Source organism: Opisthorchis viverrini, assembly GCF_000715545.1.
Source record: "Opisthorchis viverrini unplaced genomic scaffold opera_v5_62, whole genome shotgun sequence".
Lineage (NCBI taxonomy): Eukaryota > Metazoa > Platyhelminthes > Trematoda > Opisthorchiida > Opisthorchiidae > Opisthorchis > Opisthorchis viverrini.
Genome location: NW_008751718.1, coordinates 1,384,851 through 1,409,558, shown reverse-complemented (window position 1 = coordinate 1,409,558; position 24,708 = coordinate 1,384,851). Strand labels below are relative to the sequence as shown.

The window sequence follows — 24,708 nt, the reverse complement described above, 5'->3', positions numbered from 1 at the left end:
AAGAACTTCCAGCAATCTTACGATTAGCGTATTACGTTTAGCTACACATCTTTTTTCGAAGCAATTCTGGTTGACTCAGCTTGTAGCGTCTGTGCTGAAAAACCAAGTGACAATGGGTATCGAAACTGTTCCGAGTTCAAACCGTCCCAAATAGGTTGGAACTCCTCACACGATACAAAGCATGGAAACTCTCTAAAAGTGACCGAATTTTCCACCCAGCGACGAAGAAAGTCAATTTCTCGACCATGTTTCTTCCCCGCAATCTCACCGTATTTTTTGTTTTCAGCTATCTCCCAAGCCTTCGAATTTCTTCGCACTGGTCACGTGACAATGGCGCTCGTTGTCTGCACCCGACATGTGATTCAGGTCATTAAATATCTCGTCATAACATGTCTTGTGACAGGGCACGGAATTTCACCAATTTACCAGCCGTCGGTGGAATTTCGTTAACGGATATTAACTAGATGTTTGTTCACCAGGCTGTCTCCAATGTCGACCCATGCAGTGTCTGCCATCCGGTGCAACTTTCAGATTACTGCGTGACGAGACTGTCTGGTTAATGTAGACTTAGTCGAATCACCAAGAGACAATCAGATGCGGCAGAACTGTTCTTCAGTTTGCGACTGTTGGCGTGTCTAACTGTTTTCATTCTGTCTGCTAGTGACACACCTCTACCTGAGTTTGGAAATGATACTGACGAGATATGAGTACGTCGGTAGACAGCGGGTAAGCAAAAATCTGGGGAGATGGGGCAATACGGTTTTCAAGCTGCTCATGCCAACTGTTCAATTTAATTCTCAGACATTAGGGAGAAGACAGTTTTCCACAACATTCTAATTTTGATACGTTTGGTGTGTCACCATCATCATATCTCTTTTATATAAAAAATATTAGGCCGAGCAACAACTTCTACCGGAGACATTATTCCACATCTCTGCTAGCTGGCTGTTCAGCTGTAAGCAACCTGAAAGCGTGCACTGTATGCCATTTTAGCACATCACGTATTATCACATATCTCCACGTCCTTCATAAACGTGCCTCATTGACACTACTTTGTTTACGTAAAGATATGTGCTGCATATATATGGATTAACGTATGCCGGAGGATCGGTTAGTGCTCGCTACAAACTGGTCTAATCGTTATAGACCGAAATCTGTGTCGTTTGTCGAGTCTAGAGCTATTCTGTTTTTACAGGTACATTTCCGAAATTTTTTCTGGATTTCTAGATAGCGCACAGCTCTAGAAGGACAATTTATACCAGGTGAAGCAAACTCTATGACACTCGAATGCAAGCCGTCACTCTAGTTTGTTCTAATTAAACACTATGCATCTGCGTGTTATCATGAGCCGTCACTGTAAACTCCACCCACCTCGAAGGACAATTTTTTAAAAGGGTAACCTTTTATTTTTCCCGGTCGATTTTGCACACATCCATTCAAACAAATAAAAACAGTCTTCCATCACTATTTTCGACGGTCTGTAGATGACGTTATGAATGCCACTGTCATATCTTTCATTGTCTCCAGTCAAGCGCAGGATGAGTCACGTGGATCTCTGACAGGACCAGAGATCTTCGCAACATACTACATTTCTCTGCCTCTAGGTTTTCTGCACATCCACCGAATATCCGTAGAACGCTGCTGAGACACCACAGCTTATAGTGTTGTATGCATTCTATAGGTAAACTACCTGCTGTTTTACTAACGATCCGTCTTCTTACCCCCTAATTGCGGTCCCTTTGTTGCCAGCTTACTATACCTATAGAGTGGTTGAAGGCTAAAGACTCAAAGCTGCTCCAGATCTCCCGCCCACAAAGGTCAAGTTCAGGAGCCGCATACGGACAAAACTCTACCCAATGATATACCTTTTCTATGTCACTAATGAAGCTACGTGGCAAACGCGCGCTCTGACCCCTGACATGTGGACCTCGACATTATCTCTTGCGAGGCAAAACAGAGTTGCGGGATTCTAGTGCTTAGTTTGTGTAAGCTTGTACCTGAAGAGCTTGTAGGATGTGGCCATAACCACAAACGAAATAGGGAGCTGAAGAGGATGCTGGTCGTCTGATAAAACTTTCAGATAAAACTTTCAGGTTAACAAAAAACTGACTTATACATTCTTGGATTCCACTGCACGTAGGATCATATTTCAGCGATCTGACTGCAAAGCAGCATGATATTCACGAGTTCTTGTTTGCTACATTGGTCACTACCTGATGAGGTATGGCAAAGTATGAAGGAACCCGTGCTACCAGTGCTGTCTGTCCGACTTCTCCGATAGACTAAATGAGCACTGGATACCATCACGATCGCTAGTCGTGACTGACACCAAGGGATCCATACCAGCAGGCAATGAGTACGACGGCTCGCACAAATCCCTCAAACGCCAAATAGTGAAAAGTCTAAGGAAAGACTGGGAGCTCTGGTGGACATCGAAAACTCGGGAAATGGGGAAGGCGTTTGCTATCGGAAACAACCGTACCCTGTATTAACTAGTACGATCGACTGACCCTAGGAAAGCAACGATCAGTGAAAAGATGAGTGAAAAAGGCGATTTACTAATTCACTCGCAAAAACGCCGACTAGAAAGCTGGGCCGAAAAGTTCGAAGAACAATTTAACTGGCCTCCTGCAACACAGCCTCTGGAGATAGTGCATACGGGCGAATGGAATATAAACCTTATTCGCTCGTCAGACGAAGAAATAAAGCACGAAATAGCTGTACTGAAACGTGAGAAGACACCAGGACCGGACGATCTGTATCCATCTCTTATCAAAGAAGATGGAGAATCTTTGGTGACCCATCTAACAAAACACATTGGTGCGATATCATCATCGTCGTCGACAACATGACATCAGTGTTCAACACCGATGCTTCACTGCCGTACAACCATGATTTATTTGAAAGCCTTATTGTAAAGAAAAGAGTAAAAGTGGACGGGGAAGTGACTTAGTGCTAGCTTAACACAATCATTCCGAGATGCCTACACCTTCAGACACTCACTCAGGCGATCTGGATAGACACAGACAACAAGAAGGCCACTGACATCGGTTGACAGCCATATCTTGTAGTGTCTCCGATCAGGTACAGTGAGGAACACGCGGTCCGCATCCTGGAGGGCGAGTAGCACCGACAACTCCCAGGCGTTTCGTGATCTTCATATTCCTCTGCCAAGTCAAGGGTTGGCCACCTCTCTGTTTACGCCACTTTGAAGTGGGCATGGAAAACAGCACTCTTCGGCAAACGACGGTTCGGCACACGCAACACATGTCCCAACCAACGCAGTTTCTGGTACTGGACATATTTCTCAGTGGAAGTGCCCGTTGCAAAACCGAAAACACACTTTTTAACTGCTTCTTTACGGATTCGCCGGCACCAACCCACACGGGCTAAGTTCTGAGACAACGACTGTCAGACACCTGAGGACGTCTCGGTTCCACTACCCGAACAGGCCAAGTCTTACAGTCATACAACAAAACGGCCCGCACGCGCCCCTTGAGGTTTAGGGATTAACCACTCTGACGCCGTAGATGTCTCAAATTAGCGAACGTGACACGAGTCTTGCAGATTAGTGCATTCACCTCGTCTGTCACACTACAATCAGAACTAATATAACTTCCAAGATACGTAAAATGCTACAGAACTTCCTCTCCCTGGATTGTAAGTGGCATGTTCAGTGACTGCACGTCCACGAGCATGACCTTACTTTTGTGGTTGTGTGGTTTTGTGGAGAGAAGAGAAAGTGCCTGCAGCATGGTGTATGTTGACAGCTATTCCTATCTTCAAAAAGGGTACGCAGACACTGCGTGAAAGACACCGTGGCATCAGCCTGGTAGCTATGGTATCGAAGGTACCCTCTGGTAGTATACTTCGAATGCTGAGAGACAGAACGTGAAACCAAGCCGGGTTCATCTTTCAAGAGGATGCATCGATCGTATTTTCACTCTTCGACAAATTTTTGAACCAATAATGGTTGTGTTCCTTGACTTAAAAGCTGACTTTGACTTTGTGGACCGTCAGACACTGTGGCAATGAAGCAGACGTTTCCCCCATAAATTCTTCAATCTCTCAATCTCAAACTGCTGTGGACGTATGGAAGTCTACGGCTCTTGCCTGCGTTCACTTCAAGGGGTGTCAGGCAAGGCTGTCCTCTTTCACCTTTTTTCTTCAATTTGCCGTTGATAAGACTGTGGAAGACCGATTACCAGCCTCTAGTGTCTGTAGGGTTTAACTGCTCCTGAGCTGTTCGCTCACAAGTATCGAGGACGCAGACGACAGCTATTCTTGGATCTGAAGCAGTGGTAGTAGACAAATTTGTTTACCTTGGCAGCTGTATTAGTCACGTTGGTCTCGCGAAAGATGGTATTTCCATTCTTATTATGAATACCAGAGCAGCTTTCGTTAACCTGCATCATCTCTGGCGTAGGCGTGACATCAGCTTATCCATCGAGGGTCGAGTTTACAATGCTGTGCTGCGCTCCATATTATTACACAGATACGAAACCTGACCGGCGCACCCCGAAGACATCAAAAGACTTCCAATGTGTGACATTCGAGGTCTTCGGAGCATCCTTGAATCTGTTGGAACGAATCAGTAATGCTGAACTACATCCAGTAGTTTTCGGAGAAGATAACTCACCTACAACAGGTGAACTGATCACAATCCACAATTTGCGCTGGTTTGGCCACGTGCTCCGTATGCCAGTCGACCGGATTCCTCGAAGGCTTCTTTTTGCAAAACCACGTGAAGTGTGGGAACGAGGCAGGGGAGGTCTGTCCTGTGCGTTAGCTAATTAACCATCCAATTCCCCTGCTACTCGTGCCTCGAAAACGTCGGGGTTTCGTTAACTGGGATCCGGAAATGTGACCTTACGATAAAGACGGCTATTTTAGATTGCGATGTATATCTGACTGCTCGGTGCGGTTTATTTCATGGATTTCTAAGCCTCGATTCAGTCTTGATTAAGGCACATCACTACTACAGGTGAAATAATGTACTTTTTTTTATCGATTCTTCATGCAAATGTCCGATAATCGAGGCTCTGAATGTGCTGCTTTGTACATGTGGAGTACGTTTCTATGGATTTTTGGTAACATCTTTCTACCCAGCAGTCAGTTTTTTTATCACAATAACCTCGAATGGAGCATATTGAAATCGAATGCCAAACATTGGTAATATCGGTTGGTTGAATTCTATAATTAAACAACCTTAAAGCAACTCACGTGTACGCGTTTGCCTGAACAAAATTTTCTGGATAGCACAAAAACGATAACATTGCTCTCTACTTTCTTTTTGCCATCACATTAGGTTTGCACTCCGTCGCCGATATCTACTGTGACTGTTGCCATACAGTACTCGGCTGGAAATACGAACAAGCGTATGAGACAAGCCAAAAGTACAAGGAAGGCAAATACATAATCGAGCTTGCTCATCTCATTAAGGACAACGGATGGGACTTAAGCTGGGTGGAGCTGGACCAACGGCGACCGTACTGATTCTGAAACGGGAACAGACAATCTAGCGAAAGTGTGCGGTTTTCAAACTCTGCCATCTCCATGTCTTTCATTTTGCCAGGTCTGCCTCCTGCTCTTTCGCTCGCTGCCTGTTTTTTTACTACCACCAACATCCTTAGCCTGTTTACTTTGTTTTTGGTCGAGCGACGGGAGTATCCTCATTCACAAGTGTTCTCCTCGTCTGTCAGATCGCCCGTACCATCTTTACTTTGATCTCAGGTTTTGTTCGTTTGTTGAACAACTTGTTCCATGGCTATATGCTGAAGCTTCCAGCTCTAATTCACCGAAACACGTGGGATGGGATCCGCATACATCAATGGATTGAGTACCGTATAAGAACACCTCCGTGTCGCTGATTGGGAATGAGATTCATCAGCCTGACGATCCGAGGAGCGTGACGAGCAGTATACCTTTTTTCACACCACTATCCACTCTAGTCATTTTTATTCGTTTTTTGCTGTTCTGGCTTTGAACCTTCCATCTGGCTGTTCGATATCATGTGTTGCCACGCATTACTGTCACTGGGAAGAGGATTTACCGACTGTCTCAATCAACTGAGCTAATTCCTACGCACCAGTTCATCGCATTTCTGTTTGCTTTCTGTCGTGTTACGTCTTTTCGCATGCCTTTCATGTCCATCCACCCGTCTCCCGGAGCACAAGCTTAATCCACTCCTACTGGAAAACAAGCATTCCAATTGACCTGTTTCTGCTCGACAGAGACTCACATTTCCACGGTTTACTGCCACATAGGAATTGCTTTGAATCACCATTCTACGCTGACTTGTGTGACATACAGAACAACTCGACTAACCGTCTCCATGTTCGCCACTGATGTCGAACTCGGGGTGCTGGCAGCACTCATTTTCACCGTTCTTTTCCAGTCACGGTTTCTGTGTTGATCACAATTACCGCTTTCAACGACCGACACTCCCCTCTGTTGTTCGGATCCGTTTAATTATTGTATTCCCAGATCGACTGCCAAATAATTGCTGGAATTCACCGGTCAACCACTACGCGCATGTTTTTTTACTGTAAAAAGTTATTTGCACTGTTAATTCTACGGGACCTTTTTCGCTACCATATCGCCCATGCTCTCTTCCCTTATACCCTCTGTCTCCCAAGTATCAAGCTCGTGCTGTGATGCTCGCATTTACGTCCAACACAGTCTGTCTCGCACAAGGGTGTTCAGCATTAGCCGACACTAACTTGGACTTTTCTTGTGATCATCTGTTGTGTTACCTTCAGACACAAAGTTGTGTACCTCTGTGACCATCAACGGAACATACATTCTTCGGCTGGCATGTGATGTCTAGCCACAAGCGCCTCTGGCGTGAGACGACTGACAATTGTGAGAATCGATCGATTTTTTCACCACAGTTCACTTTTGTCGCAGCCGTTCATTTCTGCTATCCACACATTTACTACCACCACCGCAATTTAGTTTTATTCCATTCCTATGTACCAGTAATGGAATTTTATTCTTACCACTTTGTTTTCAATCCCTACTCTGGGAACGGGATCCGTTAATTTCAAGGTATGATGATGCACCAGTCATAGCAATTCTCATCTTACGTGATAGCTAGGTGGTTTTCAGGAAATGACGGTTTTTAACTGTTTTGTACGTGATCTCTAGGTCGTATATGGTAGGTTTTCAAAACCCTCAGTACGGGCAATGTCCTCGCTCAATGCAATTCCTGATTCATTGGTTGAATATACTTTAAACCGTAAGGGTCCACTTTCCCTGATTTCAGTGAGTATCACCGCGGCGGTGAATTTTGTTCTGTATCCAGTCAAGCTGACGCCTCGCAGGTCTGGTCTGTAGTTGAGATGTCCGCTTAAATTTCCTGTCAAGATTGATGTTCTATTTTTCGCTTGTGGATGGTCCATGGTTTGTATCTTGGTTTATTTACGTCGTAGAGGATCAATGTAGCGTGTTACCTACTAGTAGTAATCACCAAGCGAATAATTCCTTGGTTTACCAGTTTCGAGATGTGAATCACCACCATTCTTCACTAGCACCATTAGTGCGAGCTCGGGTGGAGGTCGTTTAGAATCCATTTTGACTTTGTTTTGTCTCGGGGCTGCGCCTATATACAACCACAGGAAGCTCAAAATCGCCCATTGACTGTCGAAGAATATTCACTGGTACCATTAGTAGTGTTTTCTTAAGATCATATTATATATATATATATATATATATATATATATATTATAGGTTTGGAGGTGTGATTAGTTTCCGAATGCTCCGCACAATCCGCTCATTACGGTACGTCAATCAGGCTCGAAGTGAACAAGGAGTATTCAGTAAAAAAAGTTCTTTTTGAACAGCCTCACTTGTGACCCAAAGAAATGTGATTCTAATGCTGTATGTGAACGATTCATAGTATATTCGGTACACACTTAGATGGGGTTAAACGGTGGAATCTGACGAAGGTTTAAATTCACGCGATTGTTACGACTGGACCCGTCAAGTATGAAAACCTTGCGCTTTCGTCTGATACTCCGTCTCATAGAGACCCAGTTAACAGACATACATCAGTCAGCATCAGCCGACACTAACTTGGACAGTCACACCGGAACGGGTACCGCAGGTTAAAGTGAGGCCTATTTGTTAATTTGTATTCAAAACTAGTAGAAGCCCAACAGCCCCTACAATTGGATGAATAGTATCCCGTGGCTACTCACTAAAAGCAGGCAGCAATACCAATGTTTCACTCTATTTTTGTTATCCGAACTCGTGAAAAGCTCCGAATTCGGTTAGCAACCTCATTTCCTGTCCATTAAAGATTTCAAAACAGAATCAAACAGTTACATAAACTTGAGTGTCCCATCTTTCCCACGCAGCCTCCTGCTTAATGAAAATTAAATCGGTCCTTTTAAATATTTTGGAATGTGGTAACATTGCTCACTTTTTCCAGTGAGTGGTTCTATGGGAATTCACTTTCAATCGGAATATCACGTGGGCTATTTTCTTCCATACTGTTTTATAACATCATTCCACACCAGCAAAAATACATAACTCTACATAATAAACCCATGTAATGGTGACGAACTCAGGTCTTTTAAGTTACCATAATTAAGTCCCTACAAGTATTACGAAAACACTCAGTGATGAATCAAATGGTTCTCTTGAAGCATTTTAGTAACAAAATAAACCTTGTAAGGAAAAACTATCGTTTATTCTGATCAGGAAGACTTAGTTAACAAGTCATTAATTAAACACTTAAATATATATACTTTCAACTGGGGAAAATATTTGGTATCGTCTTTTTGCAATCTGCTAGGCAGACATTGAACGTGAGTGGCCAGAAAACGGACACTCCTGACATTATTTTCTGCTGAGTCCATATACCGTTTGGGTTGGGCTTTCCTACGACACAGCACCTACGCATTTTCACGGTTTGTGACGCCTCCTGGTTGACCGAAACCCGATGACTAGTGGTTACAGCTAACTATTCAACACGTGATTTTGCTTGTCTTCTATTCGTCGGTTTCTTGTTTGCCTGTGAATTCAGAGATATAGTGAATACGGCAACGCGAAATTTACTACTAAACTGTGGTACGGCACGTGAGTACCAGTTCATATTCACATATAACGCATACATCCAAAAATAATAAGGCTGTTGTATCATAATTTCTATAGGTTTTCGTACTATTCTCTCTAGATGTTCATTTAAATTGAAGGCACTTTGCAGAAACAGATGAGTAAAGCGATACAACAAAGGGCTGCTTTGGGCACCCAGTGCAGTTATCTACTCCTATAGTTTCAAGAACATCAACAAACACGGATGGTAAAGCTTTCCAACCACATTTCTCCTCCCTTACAGACCAGTATTTCCGAATTTGTATGAAACGTTCTGCATTTGTAAATGGACGTTTACCGGTATAACTTGAACCGAAAGGCTTAATTCATTCATTCAGTTTTAACAATCCACCATAGGTGCATCAATAAGGGAAACCATGGTTTTTAACCTATTAATAGGTGGCTATTTTTGGGAGAACCACCCATCCGATCGTCGCTGCTGAGGAGCTGTTATGAAGACACTGGTTCTGGCTTGATGGGTTGACTTGTGAGTAGTGTGTTTACTGTCGAAGAATTTGCGTTGTGCAGCTTCTATATGAGGTTCATTCTGATTGGAATTCTTTACTTGCAGAAAAAAACCTGTTGGCATTGTGGCCATTGATGCGACAGGTAGACGACCACACTTTAGGCTATGAATCCACCAATTTACTCCCATGCTTGCTTTCTCACTTGGCTATATATTTATCTACTTACTTATTTATATGTTCACTTCCCGGTCTACTTACCTAGCTAACTGGGGGTGTATACTAGAATACTAAGGTCGTACTATCTCAGTTCTTTAGTTCCGGAATCTCGCTGTCTCCCGGAACGTACTTACAAATGGGCCAGATTCCCTCACTCAGCCTCATGTTGTTCTTTGGCCTGACCGCTGACGCAGGTTAATAAAAATAGCAGCTGATTAATCAAGTGCTTAACATCAGTACATCGTTTCAAACTGTTAAAATGGATTGGGGTGATAAGCATTGATCATCCACGTAGTCTTTCTTTGCCGTTTGTTTGTTGGCGGTTTAGGAAGTGGTCGTCAGGAGCCCTGAAGTGGAACAGATGATGTGGACATGCTGGACACCCTGGTATACCATACCTCGTCGAAATACAGTACAAAGGGACCAATGAATTCTGACCGGTTTTCTCGAAAATCTAGGGGCTTGAGTTAAATACATATGGCATTCTCAAGCCCTTTATTCAATCTCTCTATCGCTGACCTGCGCTGAGATGAACCGTACTCCATACCAGCAGATTCACACGTGAAGTTTAGTCATGCTTGTCCATTTTAGTCACTAAATGTGTAATAAACGAAGGTGTGCTTGATTGTTTTTACGCGGCTACCATGCAAACCTCAGTCAGACAAATTAGCGGACTGATGACTAACCTATGGACCTTTCTTTTTAGTGTGTATCATTTTACTCACCCACGTCACAGTGAAAATTGAAATGTATCAACTGTTGCTTGTCTCCAAGACGACTTGGAGGCTCTGCGACACGCACCACCCACAAAGTCTCCATACTTAGTCAATGGATAGAGCTCTAATAAACAGTATCCTGGCCCTCCAGATTGGAGACAGAACAAGTGCGACAGTTTATTCCTTAAAATTTTCGCTACTCGACCAGTATGAAGCCAACTGTCACTATCTTCCGATCAAGTTTTTGGAACAAAGGCTCCCGCCTGCAATGCGCAGCTACCTACCCCTCCCCCCAAATCATCGGTGAACGAAACTGCAGCAGCTACAACCACTATACGACGAGTACGCGGTTATTACAGCTGACAAAGGCTTAGGCTGAGTACCTTAATCGTCCTGCTGTCTACTTCCCCCCCCCTGGCAGTATCTCAGCCAATATGATATGGCAGCTAAGACTCAGCGTATTGTTTTCAACGGCGGTGATGATGACACACCAGCTCGGGCTTCGAATCACTCCACGGTACTTTCTCTGTACTGATCGTGTACGGGTTTTGTGATTTGTGGATTTAAAAACATGTCCAGAATGAAAGCTTAATTTGAAGTTACTGCTTTCGGATTGGTTTTTGTTCTCGAATATGCTACACACAAAGAACGGGCTACATCCTTCAAGGATTCCACACAATGAGAGATAGAATTATGGAGAACTTGCAGTGTTTCAATAGATAGCACAACTGAAAACATTATTAATATAAGTTACAGTGAGTTGGCGTACACGATTGCTGTGCACTGAAATGTTCGCTATCCAGTATTATTTCGTGATACGACAAAACTCTTGAAAACTATCACAACACCCACTATCCCGATGTTGTGAGAGCTCTTCCTCGGTTCCGTCAAATTCACCGTGGGGATGAATTTCTGCCATATTTGGGTACGAACAGTTTGGAAAAATTTACACGATCTCCATCACTTGCCTTATTGCTTTTGAACAATTAGAGAATAATCGCAAAAATTAGTGTGAGATACATTCGGTTTTGTGGACATAAGCCGTAACACCCTTGACGCAGAGAGAACACATTAACCCTTAAACACAAGTCTGTATTTTGTACAGGACTTGGCTTGGGCAGGGTAGTGTGTATGGTTGCAGTCTGTGTGTCGAGTGTGCTGGCACCGTGAGGTCCCTTGACTGGCCATGTACATTTTGGTTCCTGTCCTTTGTGCTCGTGCCAGTGTATCAGCTGCACCGAGTTGCAGGTTTATTTAGTGTATGTGACACGAAAACACTGGTGGAAATCACATGCGACAATTCCAACTTGACAGTTGTACGAAAAAAATTTGACCTGATGCGGGCCAAGGTCGTGCTCATGGCGCATGATGTAGGTGGTAACAGGTTAAACAAAATCGGTGGAAAATAAGTGTCCTTTTGCTGATCAAGCTAAGCGAATTGGCTGAAAATTAATTAAACCAAATGGAGCCTTTCAAGTGATCTCATGGACTGTCACTCTAGAGGAGTTTTACTCCCATATTTTGATCCGGTAGACCGGCACACGTTCCTGAATATGCCTTCACTTCAGACTAGGCTGAACCTCGGTAAAGCCACACGCGGTTTTCACTCAGTCACACGCACGACTAATTAGTATTATCTAGCAGGTACATAGCTTAGAAAACAAGACCTGAGAGTGAGCAGGGTAGCAATTTCAAAGCTCATAGTTGTCAAGTCATTTAGGGACTGTTAGACAAGTGAAGTCCAGACGGTATAAATTGTGGTGTTTAACCCCATACAACCCATGAAACTCATCTCAGTCACACACGTGCGTTATCAGGAGTGCGTTTTTAAATGCATTTCCTACAAGTGCCAAAGCTTTCGGCTACCCACGAGGAATCAGCTCGTACACTTGGCCCCGGATGACATCACGAATATTCGTGGCATGTCTGCGGGTGTGGCTCCGAATCCGAAGGGTTTTAAGTCCGCGACAGCTTAAAGTGATGATCGGGCAATGTTCCCGTGGATTACACTAACTGGAACTTCTTTGCACAAGGCACAGCCGAGAAAGGGAGACATTAGGGGAGCGGGCAGGCTGAGAGCAGTGAGACTCCGTAGTACGAGTAATCATATTACAGGGTAACCTCAGTGAAAAGCAGTACCGTCGTCTGCTGTTAGATTGTAAAGGTTGCTAAGTGTCGCCATCATACTGCCAAGTTGTCTACATTTACAGAAGCAGTGAGGTTGTTTTCCCCGAAAGAGGGAAGACAAAAGACGCCGATCCCAAAAGCCGCACAATTTCTATCAATCAAAGGTTGACGATAACTACCGACAACTTATCCACACGGTAGAGAAAAATAAACCTTTCCATGAGCTCGATGAGGCTCCAAAACTAGCTGGTATATGCGGTAGAATCAGAAGTTATACATACATGCTCCATTCTCTGAGTCCTCGGACTAGGCCACGACAGAAAAACAAGTAAGCTTAGTTCGTCATCGAACACGGGCAAGGCATCCGAAATAAACACCCTACTGCCCGACTCCCCACAATCAGAATTTGAGCCACAGTCTATTGGCGATGTCTGCAAACAAAACCCTATCTTACCAACGGAATTCATGCGCCACTGATATCAGCAACTACTTCGAATGGGTAGCTAGCCACACTTAGCTGTGGTAGCTATAGCGACTGTACAGTACGTACGCGTTTTTACAGGTGGATATGAAAGAAATAATGATAACGACCTGTGAGCCGCTCGTGAGCCCTCGAACCGCATGTCTGAACTAGAAAATGTTTTGACTTCGAGTCAACCAGAGACCACGACGCTAATCTGATGTAAGCAAGAAACATATAGACAGAAAACCTAGTTTTGATATCTTCAGTTAGATTCATCTGGTGGGTTAAGAATAGTCAGTTTGATGATCCTTCGTTTCTTTTGCAGAGTTGTTTTACGGTAAAATTTTTCACATATCAGAGCTTCTTCGGGGTGGACCAAATAAAGATGTTGTGTCGTAAGAGCTTTTCTTTCCAAGTGGTGAATTCTCCAGCGGGCTGTATTCAATTTACTATCTTCGTTGGACTAATATTGCTCTGTGGAATACTACTGCACCTCGATAGGACACAAAAGAACACCATTCATTTCCATACTGGGTGGTTGAGCACAGGAAGAATCGAATGACAAATCTCCATATCTAAAGCAGCTTTGATGTCAATAATGATCTATACATTCATATCACATCACCTCGAATTGTTCACGATCATTGTGCGTTCAAAGCGCAGAGGGTTTTAATAATGTTTTTATTTTATAGACATCAAAAGTTCCCTCTATATATAACGTAGCGAGTTTGTCGATATAAACACAGTATGTCACACAACAGTCTATTTTCAGTTTACCTAACGTAATAAAGCAAGTAGGACAGATCAATCATGTGAATAAACCTATACTCAACTTTGGTAAACAATCCAACGGAACAAGCTAGAATTCCGTTCTTATGATTACGCAACTGAGTCAGGTCATACAATACCGGGGAAACGTGACCACCAGGCAAGTCAGTTTGTGGGTGGCTTGCTCTTGAGTAGATCATTTCCTGGATAGATTCGAAGTACGACACTTATAACTACGTAAACGCATTCCGAATGGCAGCCTATTTGTTGGTTGCACAAATTTAATTGGTGACGGCGTGCCATTTTGCGGACTGTGTGATGAGTGGAGTCAACGGCGGACCCTTGTTTCTCAATCGACTGGTTTACGCATTATTTGAAAAAATAACACTACTAAGGGGTTGAATTCCCCGTTTGATTTTTGGAAACTCTTGATGTGATGCTGTGCTCGAAGTGCCTTCATTAACCCGTTCAAGTTTCTGGGAGTATTTCTTTCATGTCACTGTTAGGGTTCAGTTTGAAGTTCAGGACCATTTGGACAGAGACCTTCATGGAAATGCCTCACGGTTGATCATATCCGAAGAGTTAATCTGGTTCAATGCGTGTTGCAGCTTTTACGCTTCTTTAATTTGAGGCCCAATGTCCCGCCGAACTAAATTCCTCCGAAAAAAAAGCTGTATTTAGTTTGTTCGAGAGCGTTATTTTACATCACTGCACTTTGAGCTTACTTACGGAAACGCTTTCCGTTTGCGAGTTCCTATACTGTTTCACGTTATGGACCGAAAAAAAGCAGATGAAATTTTGCACACTGACACGTATGTCACGTTTCGCAACTACAACGGATAAAAACGCGTGAAGTTCTACTAGGGTTGACGGTTCTCATCTTGAAAGTGGCCGCCCAGTGTATAACAATCAGGAATCCCCTTTGGAAGACCCAGTTTGGATTTTCTTGATTGGCGCATTCTAATGAGCTTCCGGTCGTCATCGTCAACTGCTGTACAAGTGTTGATTCATCAATAAATAAGTGAAAAAATATTTTTAACATTCTGGATGGGCTCTGAATCACCTACCAACCCACTACAGATAGTAGTGTAAGTAAGTTGTACGAGATCTAACGTCTATACATGGTATACTTTCACTCTGCATTATAGCACTTTTGATCAAACTTGAGAACTCAATATAATTCGGGTATCCTCCCATTAATTATTCTGTATTCAGTCGGTCCTCACCCAACTTCTCGACCATGTGCTTTTCTTTTACCAAGATATCCATCTTTATCACCGTTCACTGTTCAGTGCTGGTCGCCAATTGACCAATTTTGCCATGCAGTGTTTGTTAACAGTTCAACAGCTGAAATTGATCCAGGCGTTCTAGCCTTTGTCAATTATCTTACACTGTAAATCTTGGTTGTCAGGCTTTACAAGTCAGTATGGTACTAGGGGGCACTCGGGGCTCTCTTAATTCTTTGGGTAAACTTGGATCCGCCTTACCAATTAAGGAGAACTGATTAAGTTTGGCAGGAAAAAGCACGTGCGCCTAAGATAAGTCTTCATTTGAATTGAATTTATTAGCTGTGTATGTGTGTGTATTAGCTGTGTATTAGCCGTGTACCATATGCACACTCGTTCCAGAAGCTACGGTTTCGATCACCGGAAATTGTGGCGGCGTTGGACATACAGCCACGCTTGGAGGCGATGGCATCTTCAGTCAGTTCGAGAATCGGGTAGCAATCAAGTCGATAGATTTGATGCAAGCGCCCCACTGACTGCGCGATTGGGCCACTTCTGCTAGTGTTGGATCACGGGTTCTCCACCCAGGGGTATGGCATGAATTCCAAATTTTACACACATTCTAGTTTGCTTCTACTGACAGAAAAGCATAAATAGGGGTCAGACTGAGCATCTTTGAATTCCTGTCGGCTGTCTGGTACGCTTTAGTGGGACGTCGTATCAAACAGAGTAACATTTGAACGAAGTGTTTGTAGTAGCATATGCTTGTACCTTCGAGATACTCTATGTTTTGATGAAGCAATTTCTATGGAAGATACTCCACATCCATTGGTTTTCAAGTAATCGTGCAATTATATTGTGGTTCCTAAGATTGTGAACACAGTGAAGGCACGCTGCGACCACAGTCTTACTCCAAACAAGCGAGTGCAAAATTGCATGGGGAATCGTGTTACTCAAAGTGCACCTTTGAACTTGAACCCACACTGTTCGATCGGCGGTGGGTGAACACTTATCATCGTTGCTGAAGTGGTTGATTCATTTGCCAGCTGACTTTTCTGTCAAGGGTGTTTGTGATTTGATGGTGTTTGAAGGTCTAAACAGGTTTCGGACATTCTGGAATTATTTTCGGCAGTCTGACGTTCCTGACACTTACGAATTCCAAAGCGGTCCTATTCAGTCGCTTCCAACTACAAGAATAAAAATTTTCAGCTTCTTTCATTTCCAACCGAAAGAAGCGTGTTGTCAGAACGCCGAGATCTATCGCGTTTTATTTATACCACGGTGTTCTGCAGTTCAGAATCGATGAACCGATTGGCCTCGTTTATCAATCCACCTCTTACTAGTGGCCTTTTAGGCTGTGTCGAAGACTTCTACCGTGTAGCTATACTCTTTTCAGCATCGATTTGTGTCATCACGAACCAAACGAACATCAAGCTCGATCGGTAATTGTGTCAAGATTTGCAGCAGTTGTTGAAATTGCAACAAATGTCAATTAGTACGTGGGGAAAAACTTTTTATTCCATCAAACCTTCCTTGTTCGTTCCTCTCACCTTTAAACTTTTCACCTCTTGTTATTTGTGATTAATTACAGCACAATTTACGTGCAAGTTGATGAAAGCTTTATCTCCTTCATTTTCCGGCTTATCCCACTTTCGCGAATGGGTCAGAGTCGTCATACACTGAAATAAAGAAATGAACTCCTTTTATCACGTTAACTGCGGTATATTTCCCTCACAAACGGTTACCTGACTGTCAAAAATAATCGCTTATCAAACGAAAGTAACTGTACCGTCTATTTACGTCAAACGAAACCGTCATTCGGTCGAGTTTATATGGTAATCTAACCGATATGCTGAGAAATCAGGACTTGTTAACAAAACTATCCACCTTTCCTCACCTTCAAATAAAGTCTGCCGGAGGCTGCTTGCGCCAACCGGAAAAGGTTCGTTTCTACTGACTGAAAGAAGTACACATAGGATCAAATACTGTTGTGCCCTCGAAAAGGTGAACTGCGTGTTTGCATTGACAGCTATACTGATGTTTCATACGGAATGCTAAGTCTGGGAGATTTTCAGCGTCACATACTCACAGTGCACTTTTTCATTCAGTGGTGGTATAGCGCGAAAAAGTGCAATCAGTGCAGCCTGTTTCCCCAACGTGCTACCCCTACTGGGTTAATCGACGCAGGCAGTTGCGCTTACATTTTGTTGAAATATTCAACGCAGCAGAGTGGTGACCAGCTCATGTTGAGAATTCGCACTATAAGTAGAAAAGCAGATAGTTCGAATGATTCATTATGTGACGCATAAAATTCAAGTAAACTCGTTGTCAACAAAAGACCCCGATGAACTTCAAATCGATGACTCAGTTAGTACCGGCTCGCGAATGATTCACGAAGCTGATTTTTGATCGCCGGTGCAGGTAGTTAGACCCTGTCGTACCTCGGGGACCGTACTCTGAGAGTAAATGTCTTTTGCAATGTGTTTACAGCAGATCAACATTAGTACTGCCATGTAAACTACGCCAACCAGACTAGGTTTAAACCCTAATACAAAAATCTAAATGATCCATATGTTTACCATTGTGCATGCGCATTGCACGATTGATCGCACTGACTACTCTACTGAAAAGTGATTAAAGTAGTTCTCAATATCCTTGAATATGACATGGACAGAACCAGTAGATATAAGAAGCTATCCGGAGTAAAATCATAGAAAACCAAAGCTCCCGCGCAAAAATGGTCTTGTTATAGGCTATCCGTATAGGTTGAGCCCTTTAGGTGCTTTTATCACTTACATATACTCTCCGAGTATTTCTCTCCGGCTAGGTTGGACTGACTCGGAGTTAATCTCCTTTAACTTACGAACGAGCATGTGGTAGCTTGAAACTATTACCCGGACAGTGTGAGAACTTATGGTTAGAAATGTGGAGTTGCTTCAGAGGGTTTTCCGAAGGCGTCCACCAAAGATTGGTTAGTTACGGTGTACTGCGTTGAGCAGTGCTGCCGTTGGGGCTTTTTTGCTTTTGGAACAACCAACAGGATGTGCCATCATAGCTTCTGTACAAGGGTAATCAAGCGAATGACTGGTAAGCAGTCGTCTGCTGCTTATATGTGCACGCGAGAAAGGATCACCAATCATTTCGTTGAAATGAGTGTCCAGCTTCCAGATCAAGTAGTTTCCTATGTCGAAGGGACGGATTCTGACCCAGATTTGTGGGTCTGCTTGTGTAACTGTGGCCTCAGTTCACATTTCGTGGAAGTTTTATTGCACCACAGAACTCCGCGTCTCAGGATAGCTGCACCGAAAAATTAATGGGACACTGAGATATTTTCGAAAGAGATTAATCTACTGTTCAGCACACGGTGCATGTTTGGAGGGAGGTGAGTTGGACCATGGTAAGTATAACACACGAACAAAACGTTTTTGCCGACAAAGGACACAACTACAACACCCCCCGAACTGACTAACTCAAGTCATCCTATTGGCGACCTGAACTAATGGTTCTTTGATGGGTGGCCAATGTCATCTCAGTCGATTCCCTGTCCATTTACACCATACTCATTCAAATATGTTAAATACTGCTCTCTTAACCTTTGCAACTGTATGACTTGAAAAGATCTTGCCGAAAACATGTTCGTCAACCCATCTGTGTTCTTATTATAAACGGGAATTTTCGGAATATTAATCTACTGGTTTGTATTTGCTTTGCACATGTATTTGATGATGCTCAGCCTGTGCGGAAGGCAGAGTGGTTCACTCATAGCACTGAAGTCCATAGATTTACGCTCTATCAGACTAATATGTGACCGGGGAGTAGGATGCGTAGGATGATACACAGTCAAATGGCATTTTCTTTTGACTTTACCTTCACGTTAACTAGACGCCTTCTGTCAAATTCTTGCCATCAAGGAACATGTCGACTGCGTTTTTATATTTTTCAAATTAGTTCACGAGATAACTGCAACTGGCATCTTCCTCAGCTTACGTTTTTTATCTCCTGCTCGGGGTTACATTGTATTGGGTTCTTTTTATAGAAAATCGATGGCACTGGTCGGGAAACTAGGTGCTTCCAACTACGAATTGTGGGATAACAATGTGAACACTATTCTCCTGAGCATTACTCACGATTTCTCCTATATCCAGATCAAGTAATGGCGCATCTGCATTCGCAACTCATTTGCATATCTGAGAAACATGAGCAGTAGATTCGAACACTTCGAGTGAACCTCTGGCTTATAATTCACTTCGGTTGTAGATGTGGGACACGTTTGCTTCACGGTCTGATTTGAATAGTATTCAATATTTCATTGTTTTGTTTAATGATTTAAGTTACAACAATAGTTAGATTGTAACATGATCATTTAGATCAGTGAACAAACCAGCAAGCAATTTGAGTCAAGTCCTTTCTCTTCAACAGCATACATTCAAGAAATCTAAGCATTCTACATTTTGTGTAGTGGAATATCTTGAGCGTGGGTCCCCAATTCAGGATAACAGATTAGAAGACGGGTGACGAAAGCCCTGAAACTACAAATTTGGTTCAAATAAATTAAACCGCTGTTTGAAATTCGGGGAATACACCCACGTCAGTAAGGAGAAACAGAACATGGTCCTATGGGAAATTCGAGTAAAATCTGACCATGCTACTTTCAATGAAAAATAAATTCGAATTGAGGCCTACTGTCTGTCGACCAGGATCATCCCTTACGATAAGATCTCCCGCAGAAAAAAACTTCCCAGCCATAGCGTAAATGTGTCATTTCAAGGGATAAACTGAATAGATGAAAGGAAAGCGGCCATGAAATATATAAGAAATGGATCGACTAGTTTTTTGGAGCGCATCAACCCTTTTCCGCAAGACAACTCCATCTAATTAAAATTTCAGATAAAGCAACAGTTTCGGCACTTCTCAAAGTTTTACGTAGCTGTTAAGCCGCTAGCCTCGACGAAATGTGATGTTAGTCGCACAGCATAATACTCGAGCGTGAGAAGGCAGCTACCTCGTGAGTTGTTGACACTTTCGACTGCGGCTCTGGCCTAAGTTCATTTCACTCCTTAGCTAAAGATAACGCAACCAAGTTATACCTATTCAAAACAATTCATGATACAACGCATGACAATCAGTTTGTGGCTGAAGAGAGATCAATATTAGTCCATCCTGTGGAATAACGCAGTGCCGGTAATGATAATTTCTTCGCTGGAGGTTTAATCAGGGAGTACTAGATAAAAATTTAACATTAGGGCTTGCAAAGTATACCTCGTCAGCGACTGTCGCGCATAAAGAACGGTCTGTTGAATATATCGAAGAGCTGCAGATATTCCTGGGTCCTGAAGAAAGCTTGGAACATATATGGGAATCTCTACTTCCAGAGTAAGAGGTGTTGATGAAACTTTAGTCCGCTGGGTTTTAAAACGACAGTTAAGGATGCTCCGAGTAATACTGTTTCATAGTTTCATACTTTTCGTTTGTTAACTGTCCACTGTTTCTGTAAAATTCACATATGACGTCGGTGACTAGAGAAACAAACCTTCGTTGCCTTCGATAGGTTTGAACCAAACACCCAACGAGCTGTTTGATAAGAACAGTCGAGTCGTTTCACTGCTAGTAAAAATGTCTTGTCCGCTTTGTACTGTCCAAAAACCGTCGTATGTTAGTTGTATGAAATAATCAACTCTTCTGCGCGTACAGATACTTTTTGGTGTTCAGGATCACACGGATTATGCGGAAATTGTGCTTCATAACTCTTTCGATTCTTAAAGTTGTCTGCACCATGAGAAATACACTGACTCACGATAGAAGCACTCCTAAGGCGAGCGAACTATAGTAGTCCTACTTTGGCTTCCTAGGTATCAAGAGAACAGGATCCAGTTAGTGGCAATAGTTATTCCATTAAGTTTCGTACACATCTGACAGTATGTGTAATTCCCTGCGGCGCGGCATTTTACAACTGTAAGGGGATTTGGCTCCAAGCAGCGATAACTATTCAGTAGTACCAAACAGATTTGCTTGCTCACTGTTAAAAATCTGCGGTGTCTTATATCACTGAATCCGTTTCATCGTGTTGCAAATGCGGACAGCAAACTTGAAATGCTTCTGTTCAGTCTCACACGTTCAATCCACTGATCAGCCTCCATAGTGAATTTGATGCGACGCAACCGAATGCGGCAATAAGCTCACTTTTAACCCACCTCCGGTAGAAAATGCATAAAGCTTTTGAAACTGAAATCAGGGAACAAACAATCAACATTTTCCTCAGAGCGTAGTTGTCATTAAGAGGCTGCTGTGCGGCATTACCAAAATCAAGCAGAATGCAATCAAGCAATGGAACTCGGGAGTTAATAGTAACACAAACGGAGTAAGCTAAAATTCCAGCTAAGTCATAAATAAGATCCGACAAGGCGAAATCTTACGGCAACCGTGTTTAGTGGGTTTCACTTGCTCATTCATCGAATGTCTCCTCTACAACAAACTTTATCTATCGCGATTTTTCTAACCAATCAAACTACTGATGCAAAACATTACATCCGTTTTGCATTCCACCGCAGCTAACGTCGCGTCGTTTCGTTTTACCGTATACACTGTGGAGGGGATTTTCGTAAATGTAGAGCTAACCGGAAAGTACTTCTCCAAGAGCAGTGCAATTGTGACTGGCCTTGAAGAACATTGCCCTTCAGTAGCACAAGTTAACTTAAATTGTGTATCGTTTCAAACAGTGCAACATCATGACAAGGGTAAAAAGTTAAACTGGCGAACATGATCACTTTACCGTCATCAAGGGTGAAGGCACTAGCAAATTTTACATGCTAACTGGGAAGGGGCAACACAGGACATTCAGGGATCAAGTGTGATTGCGGTATATCTCATCTGGTATTGACAAGAACACGATGAAGCGAGCCACTCACTATAGACCGGCGACACGACGTTATTCGAAACACAGAGATCAAGATCATCTTAGAAAAACTCAAATGACTTAACTGTTGTTATTAACTGGGATTTTGCAGTTTGTCATGAAGTAGCCAGTGAACGGTGCGAAAAACTGGATCTCTACCTAAAGTGTGAACGGTTGTAGTTGGGCTTGAGTTGGATCCGTAATTTCGTTCAGTTAGCAAATTAGGAAACTTTTCGAGTATTCTGACAAGTAAATCACGTTAGCCGACCAGCAAACGATACTAGATATAGGAATGCAAATGAGTACACGTAGTAGCTGGTAGTGAAGGCTGGAAACTTATATTTCAGCCACGACCTGATAAAGAGAGAAGAACGGAGATTCAGATGAAGGGTAGGAGCAGTCTCCTGGATACTAGTTTGTCTATTAAAGACTGAATTAAACCCACCTATTGATTAGGGAAGCGTCATCTGATGTATTTCAACAGACCCCATGGATGCGAGTGAGAGCAGAGTCGGATGATGGATATGCATGAATAAATGCTTTAGAATTTATGGCTGGTCTTGTAGACAGTCACCTGAAACATTCCCGTTGTTTGTTTATCCTAAAAATGTCTTCCAACGATATGATGGTGAAAGATTATCCCTTGTAAGTTTACTGCTGTTCACTGCTCTTTTTTATCGTACAATCATATATAACGTTAGTGGCCAATCCAGTTCATGCTCTACGAACCAGCTGGTATTCGGATAGCATAGTTTGGGTAGACGTAGTGTCTCAATCAATTTGACGTTGCAACTGGCTCTCACCAAATGATCATTGGGAGATGGTCATTCCATTGGTGAATGTTACTTTTCCTTGGTTGCGCATGGAACACAAGTGAAAAAAAGATCATTGACCCAGTTTTCTGTCAATGGTTTGACTGCTGTATCTGACCAGAAATTCTAGCAGTCCAGAATGAGGGCAGTTATTTCGAAACTGAGATAAGGTAGTTAGCAATGCGCTGAATAAGGTCACACTTATATTCTTACTGTTTTGCTTAGTGGTGTGTTCGGGAAGGAGGAAAGACATTTTTTGATTGAATGGAAACATTTTTCTGTTTGGTAACCGAAAGTGTTTCAACTGGCTGACGAATTGGGTGTGGCAGTTTTCGAACTGTACTCCGTCGACAGAGGGGAGTTTCCAACTTGTTTCGGTGTCCAAACAATTCATAAATTCACTACCAGCTACAATTTGTCCAGAAGCGCTTAGCCCACACTTTCATTACGTGAGTTACGTCGAGATTTCGTGTATAATGTCTCCTTCGGGATTTGACAACAGGAGACGCGGTGCGTCGCTGATCTCCGCAGGGCAAAGTTTTGAGTGTTCAGTTGGTGGTGTCAGGAAGAATACTGCTGCTGTTGCTGTAGAGGCACTAGCCACCAATATAGGTGCTTTTGAGTGTGCAAATTGTTATCCCTTTCGGAGATGCTTGGGTGTATCCATAAGCTACTTGGATGAACCATGAAAATACACAGTAGGTCTAGTAATTAGGGGAGTCATGTGGCTTAGAGATGGAAAACATTTTACTTGCAACAATCAGTTCAGTCTGCTCGATGTGTTTGTCACGGGACCGTTAAAAGAGCTTGTTCAGGCATGTTTAGACTGTGGATGAAGTATTAGGAGCACAAATTACGTAGAGCTGGATTCCTTGACACTTAATCAGGTCTGAAGCTGAAACTGGCCTCATCTCAATTCCGACCTTCGGTTAAATTTGCTTGGCCTCCTGATGAAGGACAAAATGTCTTGAACCTATTGATCACATCACCAAACAAGTCTTGTTCAAATTTACGGGGGAAAGTTACTCAATTTGATTTGTAGTTTGATAAGAGCTATTGTGCGCGGAACCGATGGGTTAGTATTTTCTTTCTTGAATCATCCTCTTTCCAAACAAACTGTTGAAAACTGTCCACAAAATATTCTCGCTTATTTTCAAACACAGTCAAGAAGACCATCGGTATTCATTCCTCTTTGACGAACATGAAGTTCACACGGCAAAAACGGCCAGCTCATTTAACAGGTTGAGCAACACCACTATGCAGTTTTTGTCTCCAAGTTACACTGCCTGCACTCCACTAATGACGTTTGTGTCATAAAACCTTTTTGTGCATTCGGGATTGTCATGATACATCACATGCTTTCTTGGCTGTTCAGTGACGTTTACACTAGATGTGTGAATAAGCGAATGTCAAAAGTGAGAATTCGGATCGGCTATGGACCCTAAATGAGAACTAAACGGAAGGAACAGACAAATAGTGGTGCCACCACATTCTATGGTTTGACGGATTCATTCACATTGGTGTTGTTCTTCTTACAGGTAGTTCTACCAAAGAGAAATTTGCACCAGAAAGGACAGTGAATTTTCAAGGAGTCTAGTGGTGACTCCATTGCTTACACAGAGCAGGTTATGTCTAATATTTCGGTTTAAGTAGAGGCCAGATGAACTAAGGAACGCTTAATGAGTTGAACTGAGGTGACGCTTCCGAAAGGGGCTAAGGTTTCGCCTTCATGAAGGATTTAAAAAAAAACATTTTCAGCAATGTCGAACCTTTCACACTGGTTTTCTCAGACTGAAGAGAATTAGGAGAATCGGGAATGCAGTGTACTTTACGGCCCATTCTACGCGATAAAACTGTCGTTTAAATACACGAAGTAAGGTATGTTGGACTGCTTGGAATAAATTCTTCGTGGTTATGCCAGC

General features: G+C 42.8%; 1 protein-coding gene across 1 annotated transcript in view; it reads left to right on the top strand.

Annotated features, from left to right (window-relative positions):
* The window catches only part of T265_13391 (hypothetical protein), a gene marked incomplete at both ends in the record, with an annotated part of 28,024 nt that extends 22,528 nt beyond the window's left edge, over positions 1 to 5,496 (top strand). Inside the window, one exon of the mRNA XM_009168660.1 lies at positions 5,309 to 5,496. Within this exon, the coding sequence (XP_009166924.1) occupies positions 5,309 to 5,496 (188 nt within the window). The remainder of the gene's footprint in view (positions 1 to 5,308) is intronic.
* Between the last annotated feature and the right edge of the window lie 19,212 nt (positions 5,497 to 24,708).